The sequence below is a fragment of the Heterodontus francisci genome, chromosome 36 (genome assembly GCF_036365525.1).
Source record: "Heterodontus francisci isolate sHetFra1 chromosome 36, sHetFra1.hap1, whole genome shotgun sequence".
In the NCBI taxonomy this organism is placed as follows: Eukaryota; Metazoa; Chordata; class Chondrichthyes; order Heterodontiformes; family Heterodontidae; genus Heterodontus; species Heterodontus francisci.
In genome coordinates, this window is record NC_090406.1 from 36,773,890 (window position 1) to 36,791,779 (window position 17,890).

The 17,890-nt window shown below is 41.6% G+C and overlaps 1 protein-coding gene across 2 annotated transcripts in view; it reads right to left on the bottom strand.

Moving 5' to 3' along the window:
* Positions 1-12,976, bottom strand: part of chaf1a (chromatin assembly factor 1, subunit A (p150)) — a 66,403-nt gene extending 53,427 nt beyond the window's left edge. Inside the window, exons 1-3 of one of the 2 annotated variants that reach the window (XM_068016545.1) lie at positions 12,672-12,976; positions 8,030-8,083; positions 5,474-6,288 (exon numbers count right to left, since the gene is read on the bottom strand). In XM_068016545.1, coding sequence (XP_067872646.1) covers positions 5,474-6,288; positions 8,030-8,083; positions 12,672-12,741 — 939 coding nt within the window. In that variant the 5' untranslated portion in view covers positions 12,742-12,976. The remainder of the gene's footprint in view (positions 1-5,473; positions 6,289-8,029; positions 8,084-12,671) is intronic. The other variant, XM_068016543.1, reaches the window with a different exon arrangement.
* Positions 12,977-17,890: the final 4,914 nt, after the last annotated feature.

Here is a 17,890-nt window from a genome sequence, read left to right on the forward strand (position 1 = left end):
AAAAGGAGTTTGCACATTGCCCATACACGTATGGGATCTAAATTCAACTGCAGCTCAATCCAATTCCCAAACAGATACCCTTTATCCCAAGTACCAAAATGCTATTCAAATAAAATTTACAGTATCAATGAGACAGAAAGCAGTGTAAATATCACACTTCAAAAAAAAATGTTGTACTGCAGTGGATAAAATATCTAGCAGAGCCTGCTAGATGTCCCAATGACGCTACAATGGCTTTTCAAAGGCTGATAATGTCAACCTCAACAGGGCACACAACTACAGTCAAGTGCTGCAATATAAAATGGTTCAAAGCTTATTCTACACTGTAGCCTTGGGGTCTGAAACAGAAGATTCAGGAGAGAAAAGGACATGCTGCTTAGCTCTGCCTACAAAAAAAGTCAAACAACTCCTGTTCCAGTGCCAAACCTAAACCTTTCTGGATCCCTGACTAGATGAAATTACGGGTTCAGCTGCTCTACTGCACCCTCATTTCAATGGTTCCATCATTACAGAAACAGTGGCACATTAGATTTAGGTTGTTGACCAATGGAATAACTTTTGAATTCCAGTTTCCAAAATTGATACTTCAGAACTCAATTCCTTCCTTGAAAGCAGAGTATACAGTACCAGCCCCTAGTGTCACTACTTCATTTCTCAACTTCAGTCAAGTTTATTTTGGGTGGCAGCACACCCAAGCCTGATCCTGTCCTCATCCAACATCCACATTTGTAGCAGAAACAGGATATTGCTGGATAGTCAGGGAAACCATAACAATTTTCCCTTCTCCAACCCAGCAGGACCACGGTCAACTCTACAATCCCATTCCATTCTCAACATGATCAGTTAATCCAACACAGGCCAGAGATTGAATCTTCTGTGTACTGTTCAGCTGGTTAAGCTACAAATTGGGAAATCGCAGATACAAACTAATGAAGTAGGAGCAGGCCACTCAAGCCTGCTCTGCCATTCAACAAGATCATGGTTGATCAGATTGCAACCACAACTCCACATTCCTCCTTATCGTCGCTAACCTTCCACCCCCTTGCTTATCAAGAATCTACCTCTGCTTTAACAATATTCAAAGACTCTGCTTCCACAGCCTTTTGAGGACGAGAGTTCCAAAGACTCACGACCCTCAGAAAAAAAATTCTAGTTAAACTGCAGCACTAAAGTCAAAATGTGAAAATTTATCAACACCTAAAAGTAACGCTGCAAAATTTAACATAATACATTAGGGATATGGTACTTAGCATGCCAAATATTTCAGCTGCAGCTATTTCAACTGCATTAAAAGAACTGATACATTTTAAAATGAGCAATTTGGTATTACAGACAGGCAGAAATATAAAGCAAATACATATGGCTATGATGTAATCTGTAGGGATGTTCATGTGGCTTTGCTTCCTGGTCTAGGCTAGTGGTTCAGCTCCACTCACATTCAATAAAATCTCAAATGAATTGAGAAAGCAGTAAGTATAAAGAAGTCAAGGCTATGTTCTTAAAGTGCATCATATTTTCAATTAATACTTTGGAGATATTTAAGTTTTTAGCATTTCTTGCCTCACTTTTTAAGTTACGTTGCCATTTTAGTTACCTCTTTTAGATCAGTGCCCCTTCATCTTTCTTTGCTGAGCCTTTTTCAAATTTTACACTTCAGCGCCATTTGTTTTGTAGCGACAATAAATTCACCCTGTTCGGGTTGCTAAACTTTTGCAAAGGGGTCCCTTTTGATCTAAATGGTTCCTTCTCAATGACATAGACAAACAGTCATAAGTTAATTATGTGGAAAGTGTCAATTTCCTCATATTTTAGTAAATATTGAAGATTTTTAGAATGGAACATCAGATATAAAGTTTGTTCAGCTAGTAACAGTGAGCCACTTAACATTATATAGTAGAGTTTTAAATAATGGTGGAAGCCAGAAATAAGATACTAGTAATGCACAGTAATGTTAATAGCATATGAGCAAAAGGAAAAAGTCTGCACTGGCAGTTCTCACAGCAAGAGGACACAAGGCTAACATGTGGCTCTGAGCAACACTATTGGTCTGTACTCAGGTCCTATAGTTTGGTTCTTAAGAGGCTGGATGGGGATGACAATGAAAAAAAGAACAGCTGGCAGCCATGCTCACCCTCATCACAAAATCTGGCAGCATTGTTTTGTTACCCAATAGATCAGTTGCTTTTGCTGGGGTGAACAGATTGACTCATGTGGGTGTGCCCTGGGAGTGGGTGGATTGCTCTGAGGGCTTGGCCAAAGACTGACTCAAGCAAATAAGATTCACACGAGATTGTTGTGCCCCTACTCTCTCGCCTTCCTGCCCCTCCATAGAAGCAGAAAATTCTGGGCTCCTGCATTCCTTCCTAGAACACATCTGCTTCTAATTTGCCAATGGTAATAGTAAGAAAAATAGTGAAAAGGGAAAGTAAATAGTAAGAAAAATGGTTAAGGAGGGACGAGTAGCAAGAGATATATGAAAGTGGAAAGGGAAAAATTAGAAGAGTTTATACCACAAAATGCTACTTTTCATAACTTGTACTTGTTCTCATTTTGACATTTCAAGAGACAATTCATGATTTTCCAAAAATATAATAAATTACACGCCAAAGCCTCAAGAGTTCCCTATTCAGCATTCCCAGAATTGGATTCATAGGCGAGGAGGAAGAGTTGGGCTTTAGGCCAACGTCACAGAACACTGCCTTGCAGCTGCAGCAATGCCCACTATTAACTTGGAGAAGCAACAATATGATAAGTGTTGATTGATACTTTCTTACACTGCAAATATACTAGCTGGTTACAGACATTCAGGATTGGTTTAAAAAGCAAACTTTTCTCCATGTAGAGAAGTGTCCGGCTGCTTTAACAAAGAAGGGGAGGGAATTGAGAACATTGATAACTCTATATTTTAAAGTAGCAAATGCTGTATGTATGGTGTTTTTTTTCCCCTTGACCAATTTATGGGTGCAAAGCTAAAGCCAGCAATGGCATTGGCTCTGCTTTCCTCACATCAGTGAGGGTGTCTAATTACTGCAAATTCTCACGACCTAACAAAAGTATGCTTCTACCGTACTAATTCCTCAGAATATCCCAATGCCAACTCTTCTTAGCTGATGTTTCCAAGTAAGGAATAGGATGCAAGTACAAAAGAAATATTTCCTGATACTAAATTGAGTATGGCTAACTGTGACAGATGTTGAGTTGTGTAAAATATATATTTTAGGAAAAGGTGAAAAGGAAGCACATGATCAATAGCAAGATTCTTTAGAGTGTGGGAAACAAACTATAGATACAGAAATCTTTATGAAAGAGGAGTGCAGAAAAGACCAGACTGACAAAATAGGATTCAGAATTTCATACAGGGGTTGAGCCACAATTCTGGGCACTCCATTATAGAATGGATATACGAAGATTCACTGGAAAAAATAAAATGCAACTGTTGTAGAGAAATGCTTGAATAATCTGGACATTTATCATGGAAAAGGGGGCGTTGGTGAGAAAAAGAAACTTTACGGAAGGTCAAGTGAAAATTACAAGGGAGGTACTGGCATAATGGTAATGTCACTGAACTTGTAATCCAGAGCCAGATAATGCTGTGAGGACATGGGTTCGAATCCCACAATGGTGAAATTTGAATTCAATTAGTAACAAATCTGGAATTAAAAGCTAGTCTAATTGTGACCACGAAACTATTGTCGATTGTTGTAAAAAAACCCCATCTGGTTCACTAATGTCCTTTGGGGGAAAAAATCTGCTATCCTTAACTAGTCTGGCCTAAATGAGACTCCAGACAATAAATGCTGGCCTTGCCAGTGACACCCACATCCCACAAATGAATATATTAAAAAAAAAGTTTCCACTGGTTGCTGTAGGTTGATGATCAAAGAATGAAGTTACATGGATATTCTATCCCTCCCTCACCCCCAAGACTGTTATTAGATCGAAAGTCTCCTCATTGAATATTTTCAAGTGACAATTAACAAAGTACTTAATTAAAAAAGGAACTGTATCAGTATTTGTAAAGAAATAGGAATAAAACTTTTAACAATGAATAGGGTAGCAGAGATGACAAGAAGGGAAAGAGAGCTAGCAATAATAAAGACAAAAATTCTAGAATTAGAGTACGAGAAATGTTTAAAACAGAATTCCTTAGCTCAATCCAGAAATTCTAAGATCAGTCAGATTACTGAGAATATTTGAGAGCCTAGCAGTTGGGGAAAAAACTTTGCAAATTTGAACATGTGTATTGAAGTCATGATTGCAGGCAACATAAACATCAAAGACTTAGTAAAGACAATTTTAATGGTAAACTGAAGGTCCCTGCAGTCTGATTGAATGACCCCACTCTTGTGGGTTAACCTAGGTTCCAGTTTCAGAAACTGTCCAACCTGTTGTGAATCGTGTTTGATTATATGCACGTATAAGGCATTAATTGGGGCTTTACTTAAACACATATAAATAGACACAAAAACTGTGTGGGGGTCGAGTTAGGAGGTATATGCAAATAATTACAAGACAGAGTAAAAAAAAAGTGTCTCCAGTATCATCATTCACCAACTATAATTAGTCAACAACTCATGATCATGGCATCAGGACAGTAGAAACAAAACTAGACATTCTTCTGAGTCCAGCAACTCCGATGAAACGAGTTCTCTGGAAGGGTACTGAAATTTGTACCCCAACGCCCCATGAAAACACCGCCCTTACATTACACAGCTCACAATATTAGTTTAATGATTTGAGAAGCTACACAAGTGCTGCTCGCTTTTGAAATACAACATTTGCTCGGCATTTACAGAATTTTCAGTTTTAGTTTTCCCTCACTTACATGAAATGGAACAATACTGCACCCACTCCAGCCCAGGCAGCCAGTCTAATTTTCATGAGCACCATCCTTTTGACTAGGGAGGCTATACAATTAAAAGTATTACATCCAGGTGAGGTACAGTAATTAACATTGCAAAATATTTTGCAGTGCTAGAAATAATGCAGGAGAATGGTTATTTTCATGCTTTTTTACAGAAGATCTTAAACTTATTTTGCAGCCAATTACAACACAATAAACAAGTGACAGTTTTGTCTCTTGGAAGTGGAAGACAACTAAAAGTGAACGTCAAATTTGGATTGGCAGGGAATAAAAATACAGAGGGTGATATCTGAGGCTCAAGTGCATATATTAGGCTTATCCGTCACTTTGAAAACATACAACATGGAATCTTCCAAAACGCACCAAGCTAACTGATTTCAATACTGCATAATCCTCTTGTTCATAAAATTGCTTTCCTCACTCTCATAAGTAGCATTTCATCTTAAACAGCTCAAAATGACTTTTCCAGAGACATGCATAATTGTACTTTGATATTTCACAGTTCAAGTAGGCATAGTATAAATTAATGTAGTAGAGACACTAACACACTTGTCTTTCCCTTTCCCTCCCCCAAATTTCAGAATGTGCAAAAAGAAGTTTCATATCAACCTTGCTTCCAGTTGAAAATGCAGCTCTGGGACTCCTTTCATCCGCTGGAGACCTTGCTTCTGGTGAGCTATCAGTAGCTGAAATGGAACTCGATAGGGAACTGACGGGTGACTCACTGCTTTCATTCATAAATGACGCAGTTCCTTCCACTTGTACTATGCCTTTCTCTAGACTCCCAGTCCAGCATGACTTGTCAGCCATTATATCTTTTAACACAATTACTGGAACTCTGCCTTTGAACGCACTGTTCGCAATAGGGCTATTGGCTTCAATTTTTCGACCTTGATTTGCTTCACTTTCCCTGCTAGTCTGCCCAGGTGCTGAACTTTCAGAAGTCACCTCTTTACTTACACTAGGCTTCAGGCTATCCAACCAGTTACATTTTTTTTCAGAACCAACTTTTGTTTTCTTATTCAGACCTTTAGCAGAAGCCAGCATTTTTGCACCTATGGTGCCTACACTGTCCAAAACTTCATTGCTAGAATCGCATGTTAAGTCAATTGTGGAATGGAGCTCGTTACTGCACATCTTAGCCGCAGGATTATTCTTCTGAATGGAATGCACAAAATCATCAAGAGGTCCTTTCCCATTAACAAGTTTGGAGGAAGCCAGATCCCCATCTACTGTTGCAGAATTTCCAGTGTGGCTGTCCAAGTTTACTTTGCAGTCATTTTCAACATCCTCGACAGATGCAATCAGTTTGACTGCAGCTAACTGTGCAGGTGCACTGGTAGAAATTTTTGCCCGCTTGGCATCAGTAGTCTCTACATTTTCTGGCTTTGGTACAGGGTTGAGACGTTTGAAAGGCAATCGTGCTGCAATATAAGCATAAACAAAGTTTCTACCGTTAAGTAGATTTCAGAACAAGAAACTATTTACAACACGTAAAAAAAGCCAGGATTGCTTCTTCCCATTTCCCCCTTCTAATCCAAAGGTTAATGACTCATGCTCAAGTATGGATTCCATAGCTACCAGCAGCACTCCAAAAACTCATCAGTTAGCCTGAAAAATGTGTCAGAGTGTTGGCCACAAGGTCATCACATGGCAGTTAATTTGTTTTTAAATGACAGAGGAAGCAATATTGGTTTCGACACCAGAAAAACTCCTTGCCCTTCTTTAAATGCAATCTTTTAAGTACAGTTATGCAAGCAGATAGGACAGCTTTTCCAAAAATGCAGCAATCCATTGGTATTGTACTGGAGTGTCAGTGCAGACTGCATCCTGAAGTTGGCTGTCACTGCACCAACTGACATCAACTAAATCAGCAGAGACCAAGGATCCAAACTAGAACCCTTGTCATGGCTAAATGCCATACCATATGATGCATTCACCCTGAAGAAAATCAACAGACTGAACAATACAGCAGCTTAAAATAAATGGCATGGAATTACTTATGCAGAGATAAGAAATGAACAAAGAACAACTCCGTTTGAGTCATATTTCATACAATTCATATATTACATAATGAAGAGATTGGTCAAAATCAACTGCAAACTTCAATGATGCGAACAAATTCCACTGTCTCTTAATGCAAGTAGAAAATACAAGATTGATCAATCTCGCAGTATTTCTTTTACTCAGATACCACTCCGTCTTACACACACCCTGCAGTTACATACCACACTCCTACAAGCATCACAAAATGCTACTGAGTTCTTAATAAATTGAGGGGGGGAAAAAATTCAAGAATTTAGATAGCTGCATACAGAAACATTAATTTCATATTTCTAAGCAGTAGCAAAACTTTGCATTGATAAGATTCTGTGGCTCCAGATTCATTACGATTCCTCAGAATAATGCTGATCTGTAACTCCACAGGTACCAACAGCACTTCCTAAAGTTGCCATTCTTCTTGTGAGCTTTGACCAAATGTCAGCAGGTGAGACCACCACTGGAGCACCATGACAGATTACTATAGTGCCTTCAATTGGTGTCCACACAAGCACTTTCTTCCATACTGGACAGTGCTAACATGTAGGAACGCAGCTTGACAGTGGCCAATTGTAGCAGCCCCAACTGTGTCCAGCCGATTGTCGTAAGAAGTCAAGGATTTCAATTATTAAATCATGAAAGTTAGCCCAAGTCACATCCTGCTATGCTTGGGTCCACTTAATATTTGTATGTTGTTATGACCATGCCTTCTGTAGAGGTAACATGTTTTTCATAAAAAGCAATGCCCCTTTATCAGCAGTGTGGCACTGAGTATAAAAATCAACTTTATGATCAGTGTAAAGACAAGAGATTTTCACAGAATGTGCAGTAAGTTACACAGTAATGAGACTCGGGGGTGGGGGTGGAGGCGGTGTGAAGAGGGCTAAGAGAAATTAAAAAGCTACAAACTAGACTTGCAAACAAAGCACCACTTTGACAAAGGATTTTATTTCAGAAAAGTATTCAAGTGAAACAATAAGGGTAGAGTTCAATCGTGGGAGACAATAATGCTATCTATCGCAGCTGAAATTTAGCTCAAGTTTTAGAAGCCCGAAAGGACCATGTTGTGACCTATTTTATCAATCATGAAAATGCAACATATTGATACACAAGAACTACAATTACCTTGCACCAGTTTCTTTGCTGGAGTGGCTGCTTTCATCTTGTACTCCTCCATTACTGAAAAGAAAATAATTTAAGTTATTCACACAAAAAACAGCAAATTTTGAAACAACTTATATTAAAAAATAGAGAACAGAACAAGTTAACTTCTTCCCTTTCTAAATGTCACTCAAATGGTCTATAGCAAATGTCCTACATCATTCTCCCCTCATAGTATTTGTAATTCTATGGGAAAAAAATCTAATACCACACTTTAAACGCCCAAAATAAAATGTAAAATCTTACCGCCTTTCAGAATCTTGTAATACAAGACATGACACTGCAGATCAAAAAATATTCTTACATACAAGCAGGGATTTGGAAAATCCTCAGCTCCTGTACTATTCCAGGCAAATAACAATCAATTTCAGCTTTCAGGTGGAAAGAGAGGGTTCTGATGAAGGGCCACTGACCTGAAACGTTAACTGTTCCTCTCTCCACAGATGCTGCAAGACCTGCTGAGTATTACCAGTGTTTTCCATTTTAATTTCAGAATTCTAGCATTTGCTTTTATAAGATAATTTCTAGTCAATATAGCAGGTTAACTGCTTGATACCTAACCTGCATACCCAATAACTTGGGTTTGGGAACTACCTTACGAGTTTACATTTGAATGTCTTCAAGACGAGGAATATTTTGGTGCAGCTGAATTTTGAATATACGCCAAGTCTTTCCTGCTGGAAGCAATAGGCCTAGGAAACTTACCAAAGAAGCATGAACATGCTTTGGTAGTATGTCTGCTTCCCACCACCATGCCCAAATAATGACATTGGACTGAAAAAAAAAAACCCGAATATATATATATATATATATATAAAAAATATTGCATAAACTTGCACAATGGGGCTCAACTTCTCATACTCTCACACATCTTTTCAAAAATTTGGAGACAGCATTGCCAGCTGCACTTGAGCTGCTATGCCAATCATTTTATTGCCTTATTGGTAACCAATTGTTAAAGTCCTGACTGAACCCTTCAAATAATGTACAGGCATACAAGAAAATTGTTAGATTGCAAGTTACCAGAATACAGTCCAGTGATAATCCAAATTTATTGTGTTAAAAAGTTGAATTAACAGAGAACACAACGTGGCAATTCAGTGCGAAAGAAATTACATCAGATCATTTGAATTGACAACTTTGAACTAAGACTAGACTGGATAAAGTTAGGAGGCAAAAATTTCACTATGAATGCATGTTGAAAATTGGTCATTATAATCCTTGTGATGGCTGACAAAAAATAAACGATTTATCAATATCCTGCAAAGAAGTGCTGCACCACTCTGTCCAGACTAAGTTACTGGCAATCACTAGAATTGCCTGCATACTACATGGTCAACAATGACAAGAAAGTAACACAGCAAGGCTCCTGTTTGAATGCTGCACATTAACCCCCAATGCAAAGTTCAGATGTGGTTATCAGGTAAAAATGCACCTTGGGTGTAATGTCATCCATCACTCTCCAGGTTCACATATGAATAGGCAGCAATTGCAAGGATGCCAGAAACTGTAACCCAGCATGAACAGAGGTATGAGTGTATACACACAATATATTTTAAAACAAATATAAAAGTTATGAAATGGCAACTTTCCTGTTCAGTGATGGACTCACTTCAGTTCCGACAGTAAAGGTTTCAGGTGTGCAGCCTACCCAGGCATTTGCCAACATAGCTGTGAAGCCCACCATGAAGAGTGCTCAAACAATGAGGAAGAAAAGCAGTGGGACTTCTAAGAAGCACTTTCAAAGACAAAACTTGGAAATTTAGCTGCATTAGCTCATTGGTATAACTCAAATCCCATAGCATAGAATATTTGTACTCAACCCTGTCTAGAGTGGTATCAAGTAGATTTTTACCCAAAAGTCCCACAAACCTCCAGTTATTACACCCAAATGTTTATTGCAATGATATTCACACAACTGTGATAAACACTGATGGAAGATTACGACCAATGTATCACTGTACACAATAGAAATTCTATTAACTGGAGAATCAAACCTAGGATTTCAGATTTAACAATGGCTTTTGTAAATTCTCAATTGAGTGTAAATCATGAATTTTTTCAGCCTAATGACTTTAAAAACTACTCTGCTGTGTTCACCAGCAAGTATAACACAAGCACAAAAGCCCCTTGAAATTTTGTGAAGCATAATTTGAGGTGTCCTATAAAGTAGTCTTGCTTGCGCATGCTGCTTAACTTGATAAGATTAAAAAGCTTCAGCAATATAAAACTTTACAAAAACAAACTGAACTAATTCATAGATTACCTCAAGGCATGTAATGATATTTAGAGAACTGAACTTCTGGTAGCCTCAAACATTTCAAAAGCTTTTCGGGTTAACATTGGACACAGACTTCTCCAACTGATCTGCAGTTTATGATGACAGGGTCAGTTCTTTGAGAATCTCTAGTGTACTGTGAAAGGGAGGCTGAATATCATAGTGCACTGTCCAGGTTATCGGGTAAGCAATAACGTCTTGATAAGAAAAGGGGTTGGGGGAGGGGGCGGAGGAGGGGAGAAAGACTCTTAAGCAGTATATGACTAAGAAATAGTTCTTACCTATAAATTACTTTATCCTGGGTGAACAAGGGCACAGCATGCCCTGCACCAACACACCAGTGCTGCCACCAAAGACAAAAAGGCAGAAGTGCACTCCAATAAGTAGTTTTAAATCTCAGCTGACCAGTAAAGAAAAGCAACAAGTAATGGCAGGGTGGGGGTGAAGCTTCAATAGTTCATAAGTGGTTTGAGACAGTAAAAACAAATCTAAGAAACAAGTTAATCTGGTCAAAACCTGAAAAATTAGCAGAGCTATTGATGTTAGGATATGTTTAATTTCCCCAAAGCTGCCATTAAAATACATAATACCCTTTCTCTTAATTAGCTTCTCGGATATATAGGGTAAATCTTCCCTTTATCTTTATCCTTTTATTCCCTTTATCTCCCCTTTTATGAAAGGTAGCAGAATGACAAGATCCTAGCAGCCCAGCTGTAAACACCTTCCCCACATGGAACATCCACAAGTCAATATTAACTTATAGAAATGGATATTAAAATTCCATTGCACAACCGTCAGCACGCTACCAATACCCTTGCAAAAACCGCTGCAACCCAGAATTAATTTTGCCACAAAATAGTTCATTCTGACAATTTCTTTGGTCCCAATCTTAAATAACACTATGAGGAAAGAATCAAGCAGCTCAAAACAGGGATTTTTGAAAGGGGGTAGGATACTCACATAGCATAGGCACTATCTTCCAGTACCAAATTAGAGGCAGAGGTCATCACTGCCTGTCCACCCACCTGGGAGGACAGGGGATCACAAAAAACCTTTACTAACAATTCGACAATTATCTGCTGAAATACACCATTTTGACAACATTCGCAAGGCAGCTGCCATTCAGCGAGTACCATCTTGTTGCTGTAGGTACATTCACTCTCTTTCCTCCCCCCCCTTACAAAAAGCATATCACAGCCCAACTGTAAATCAAGCACAAATAAGCAAGTCTGCAAACACATGCTTTTCTCCTGAAAAATGTACACAACATATAAACTTTAAAATAACCACTACAGTAGAGTGCAAACAAAATTCATCTCATTGCTGATTCGACTTTCATAATACACATTATTTGCAATTGTGGAGTCACCAGAACCTCTAATGCAATTAACTATTTTAGGATTAATCTATGGAATAAATCACATTGATGTGTTGCTCAATGTGATCTCAATGCACAAGTATTCCAAGGGGCTCAGATCCCCCAATGAAATGCTGCACGTATGAGAACAATGCAGTAGGATACACAATACTATGTATTTATTCAAGAAGAACTTGCAATTTTGACAATCAATTTGCACGAATTAACTTTATTCCTTGTAAAAGGTGAAATTCTTATTAATGCATCAAAAAATTCCTAAGTGTAATGTTCGATGAAAAAAATCAATTTCATGCACTGTTCACAAATGAAACATAGAAGGGGGAGGGGAAGAAACAAAGAAAATCCCGCACAATTGGGGGGGGGGGGGGAGGCGGCGGGGTGGTGAAGGAGGATGAGACCTGTGAAAATCTCATTATAGAACGGAGAGAAAAAAAAACATGGTTTGTTTACAAATCCCATACAAAAATCAACTGTAAAAAAAAAGTCTCAAAAGTCAGAAGTTTCATAACACCACTTGAAACGTTTAAACTAGATTTATACCGATGAAATAAAAACGTCAAAACACGGATGCTTTTATTTGAAATATAAACATCTATAAGCTATTTATCTGCCCTGCCTGCCTGATCCTGGATGCAGCTCCATTTAATTCGGGTTTCGGCCTCTCCCGCCTTTCTACGGCTCAGCAGCTGAGCGAAGGGGTCGGGGACACAGACAGCCGTTCACCGGCAAACTTCCTGTCAGCGCCTTAAAATAAAAAGTTCATTTTTTTTTTAAAAAGCCTTAGAGATTGAAATAAGATTTATTCCACCTCCGGCACTAATCATAGTCCCCCACCCCCGATCACTCAGCCTGTCAGGATGCGTTAGCTGCCTTGTCAGTCCCGGGCCGGTTCCCTTCCCTCTCTCATTACTTTAGCCGGGGCCTGGTGGCCAGTTGCGAGCCTCACTCACCTCGGTTCCCTCTCGGCGCCGTCAGCACGGCCACCTCCTCTTGCTGTCCTGAGCTCGGGGCCTGCAACATCTCCCCGACCCCCAGCGCCGCCGGCTCTATCAGTGCCGAGTGCTGCAGGGGACAGGACGGTCAGCTCGGCACCGCACTGCTTCCCTTGCCCTCGTTGCCAGCCAAGCTCCACTGCAGCTCCCGCTCCTCCTTCCCTTCCCCCTCCCGCCAGCCGCTCGTATTTGGCGGGAACCCACACGAGCCGCCATCACCTCCTCGCTCATTGGTTGCTGTCCATCACGTGGCTAGCGTTCCCAGCTCTCTGCTTCAAAAATAACAGTATTGTTTTAAATAAAGTTATTTTTAAACATAATTTTTCACAAGAGATTTTCTCTAAAGCCTAAAACTAAGATTTAAAAAATATTAAACTGGTCACTGTGTCGAGCCCACCGCATCTTCCACTGATTGGTCACAGGGCGAAGTCTGATTGACAGATTGTTCGACCAATCAGTTAACCAGCCGGAAATGACTGGTTTAGAAAGTTTGGACATCTTCATGACTGACATCAAAGAGAAACAGAATCTGGAGCAATATGAGTGGTGGGAATTGCTATAGTTAGAGCTTTGAAACTACCATGCATTCAGATTTTAATTAAATCAGCAACATATTGAGAAACCTTTTGTTTTAAATGTCTTGAGGAGGAATCCTAAGTCGAAGAAGAAGTTGGGGGTAGCAATACTGTTTTGAGCAGAAGAAAATCATCAAGCCTACCATTCCAAACCAGCCATTTCCTTACCGTGGTTCTGCAATTAATAATCATGTATCTCTTTTTCCAGTAATAATTCACCCAAAATAAAAACAAAATGTTGGAAACACTCAGCATTAACTCTCCACATATGCTACCTGATCTGCTCAGATTGACTGAAACTGATCATGGGACTCTCCTGTAAAGCCTGGCTAACCGACCCGAACCCGACTAGACCCGACTACATGTGTCGGGTTCGGGTCAGGTCAGGTCAGGTCTATATTCCGAGTCCAGCATTCGGGCTCGGTTCGGGTCGAGCTGGACAGTGCTGCTTCCGGGAAGTCACGGGATCAGGCTTACCCATGATTCCCCACAACTCCATCTACAGGAATAGCCTGCTGCCGGAACAGAGGAAGGATATTCGTGTCGGGTCGGCCGGGCGCAAAAAAAAAATTAAAGGGTTCGGGTTGGCTGTGGTTGGATCGTATTTTAATTTTGTATTTGAGCCAGGGCTTTACTCTCCTGTACACCAGACTCCACCAACACTTCCCCATGTACCACCACCCTGCATTGACTTTCAGCTATACATCAGTTCAGTCAAATACTTTGCCAGCTATCCAATGGGCATACTCCTTGAGACTCAAACTTCTATAGCTTCTTAGGCAGTACCTCGGGAACGAGGATGACTTTTGTCCACTCCAGGGTTGTGGGTCCTGAGGTGACTGAACAGTCCAATTCTGGATCCACACACTCTGCCACAGGTGGCGCAGTTGGGGTTTGGTGAGGCGAGTGGATGGGATGTTCAAATTTCTGAATGCTCCTTCTGCTATTTGTACTTGGTTGCTGTCTGGGCATTTCGACATTGTTCAAACTGGCTGGCACCTTCGCGGATGGTTCTTCAGTTCTTTTACCTGAGACCGCCTAAAATGGAAGAGATTTCCACGAGTCAGTGGAACAAAGAACAGTACAGCACAGGAACAGGCCATTCGGCCTTCCAAGCCTGCGCCGATCTTGATGCCTGCCTAAACTAAAACCTTCTGCACTTCCAGGGTCCATATCCCTCTATTCCCTTCCTATTCATGTATTTGTCAAGATGTCTCTTAAATGTCGCTATCGTATCTGCTTCCACCACCTCCCCCGGCAGCAAGTTCCAGGCACTCACCACCCTCTGTGTAAAACACTTGCCTCGCACATCCCCTCTAAACTTTTCCCCTCGCACCTTAAACCTATGTCCCCTAGTAACTGACTCTTCCACCCTGGGAAAAAGCTTCTGACTATCCACTCTGTCCAAGCCACTCATAACTTTGTAAACCTCTATCATGTCGCCCCTCCACCTCCGTCGTTCCAGTGAAAACAATCTGAGTTTTTCCAACCTCTCCTCATAGCTAATGCCCTCCAGACCAGGCAACATCCTGGTAAACCTCCTCTGTACCCCTCTCCAAAGCCTCCACGTCCTTCTGGTAGTGTGGCGACCAGAATTGCACGCAATATTCTAAGTGTGGCCTAACTAAGGTTCTGTACAGCTGCAACATGACTTGCCAATTTTTATACTCTATGCCCCGACCGATGAAGGCAAGCATGCCGTATGCCTTCTTGACTACCTTATCCACCTGCGTTGCCACTTTCAGTGACCTGTGGACCTGTACGCCCAGATCTCTCTGCCTGTCAATACTCCTAAGGGTTCTGCCATTTACTGTATACCTCCCACCTGCATTAGACCTTCCAAAATGCATTAACTCATATTTGTCCGGATTAAACTTCATCTGCCATTTCTCCGCCCAAGTCTCCAACCGATCTATATCCTGCTGTATCCTCTGACAATCCTCATCATTATCCGCAACTCCACCAACCTTTGTGTCGTCCGCAAACTTACTAATCAGACCAGCTACATTTTCCTCCAAATCATTTATATATACTACAAACAGCAAAGGACCCAGCAATGATCCCTGCGGAACACCGCTAGTCACATCCCTCCATTCAGAAAAACACCCATCCACTGATACCCTCTGTCTTCTATGACCGAGCCAGTTCTGTATCCATCTCGCCAGCTCACCTCTGATCCCGTGTGACTTCACCTTTTGTACCAGTCTGCCATGAGGGACCTTGTCAAAGGCTTTACAGAAGTCCATATAGATAACATCCACTGCCCTTCCTTCATCAATCATCTTCGTCACTTCCTCAAAAAACTCAATCAAATTAATAAGACACGAGCTCCCCTTCACAAAACCATGCTGTCTCTCGCTAATAAGTTTGTTTGTTTCCAAATGGGAGTAAATCCTGTCCCGAATAATCCTCTCTAATAATTTCCCTACCACTGACGTAAGGCTCACCGGCCTATAATTTCCTGGATTATCCTTACCACCCTTCTTAAACAAAGGAACAACATTGGCTATTCTCCAGTCCTCTGGGACCTCACCTGTAGCCAATGAGGATGCAAAGATTTCTGTCAAGGCCCCAGCAACTTCCTCCCTTGCCTCCCTCAGTATTCTAGGGTAGATCCCATCAGGCCCTGGGGACATATCTACCTTAATGCTTTGCAAGACACCCACCACCTCCTCCTTTTTGATAATGAGATGACTGAGACTATCTGCACTCCCTTCCCTAGGCTCATCATCCACCAAGTCCTTCTCTTTGGTGAATACTGATGCAAAGTACTCATTTAGCACTTCGCCTATTTCCTCTGGCTCCACACATAGATTCCCATCTCTGTCCTTGAGTGGGCCAACCCTTTCCCTGGTTACCCAGGAGATGTCACATTTTTTCATGGAGGCTTTAAGGACATCCTTGTAGCGTTTCCTCTGCCTTCTTGGTAGCCTCTTGCCATGACAGAGCTTGGAGTAGAAAGCTTTGTTTTGGGAGTCTTGCGTCAGGCATGCGGACAATGTGACCCGCCCAAAGTAACTAACTAGCCATGACCAGTGTTTTGATACTGGGGATATTGATCTGAGAGAGGACACTGATATTGGAGCGTCTGTCCTGCCACTGAATTTGCAGGATCTTGCAAAGGCACTGCTGGTGATATCTCTCCAGGGCTTTAAGATGTCTGCTGTACAATGTCCATGTTTACGACACATACAGGAGGGCAAATAACACTGTGGCCCTGTAGACCTTGACTAGGTGCCAGGTTTGAGGTGTTTGTCATCAAACATTCTTCTCCTCAGACGACTGAAGGCTGCGCTGCCACATTTCACCGTTGGTGTCTGCCCTTGCTGAGGAGGCACCCAAGATATGAGAAGTGATCTACATTGTCCAGTGGTTCGCCGTGGATCTCGATAGTCGGGGGGCATTGTTGCGCTGCGGGGGTAGGCTAGTAGAGGATCTTTGTCTTCCGGATATTTATCTTAAAGCATTGTCTTTCATACGCCTCCGTGAATGCATCGCCGAGGGTTGGAAGCTCACCCTCTGAATGTGCACATAGGCAAGCGTTGTCAGCGTGCTGCAGCTCGATTACAGAGGTTGGAGTGGCCTTGGTTGTGGACTGGAGGCAATGTAGGATAAATAGTTATCCGCTCGTCCTGTAGAGTAGACCTACTCCCACAGGAAGTTTCATGGAGATGAGGTGGAGTGTTGCGGCGAGGAAGATGGAAAACAGCGCTGGTGTGATGACACAGCCTTGCTTGATCCCAGTTTGCACTCGGTTTGGTTCAGTGCAGATCCGTTGGCAAGGATTACAGCTTGCATGTCATCGTGCAGCAGGTGAAGGATGGTGACAAATTTCTCCGGGCGACCAAATTTGAGGACAATGTTCCATAATCCCTCCCGGTTGATCGAGTCGAAGGTCTTTGTGAGGTCAAAGGTGGCTATTTATAAAGGTTGCTGCTGCTCCCTACATTTTTCTTGGAGTTGTCTTGCTGTGAAGATCCTGTCCACTGTGCCTCTTGATGGACAGAATCCACATTGTGATTCCAGTAGGAGCTCTTCAGCCATGGTGGGGGTGGGGGGGGGGGGGGGGGGGGAGGCGGTTGAGAAGGACTATTGTGATGACCTTCCCTGTGGCATACAGCAGGGATATCCCTCTGTAGTTACCGTAGTAGGTCTTGTTCGCTGCCAGGAATGGCGGTGGAGGCAGAGACCCTCAATTCTTTTAAAAGGTACCTGGACATGTACCCGAGGTGCTGTAACCTGCAGGGCTATGGACCAGGTGCTGGAAAGTGGGATTAGTTTGGATGGATAATTTATTTGGCCGGCGCAGACACCATTGGCTGAATGGCCTCCTTCTGCATTGTACTTTTTCTATGGTTCTACGGTCACAATTACGGCATCTTGGAGAAACCCTGGCATGCTCTCCTCCTTCCAGATGAGGGAGAAGAGGCCATATATTTGCGTCAAGAGTGCCTCTCCATCGTATTTTAGAATTTCGGTGGGAATTCCATCTATGCCAGCGGCCTTATTGTTTTTTAGCTGTCGGATGGCCTTTTCGATCTCATGTCGGGCTCGGTTGTGCTGAGGTCGTGGAGGGTAACATGCTGTGGAATGTGGTTGAGG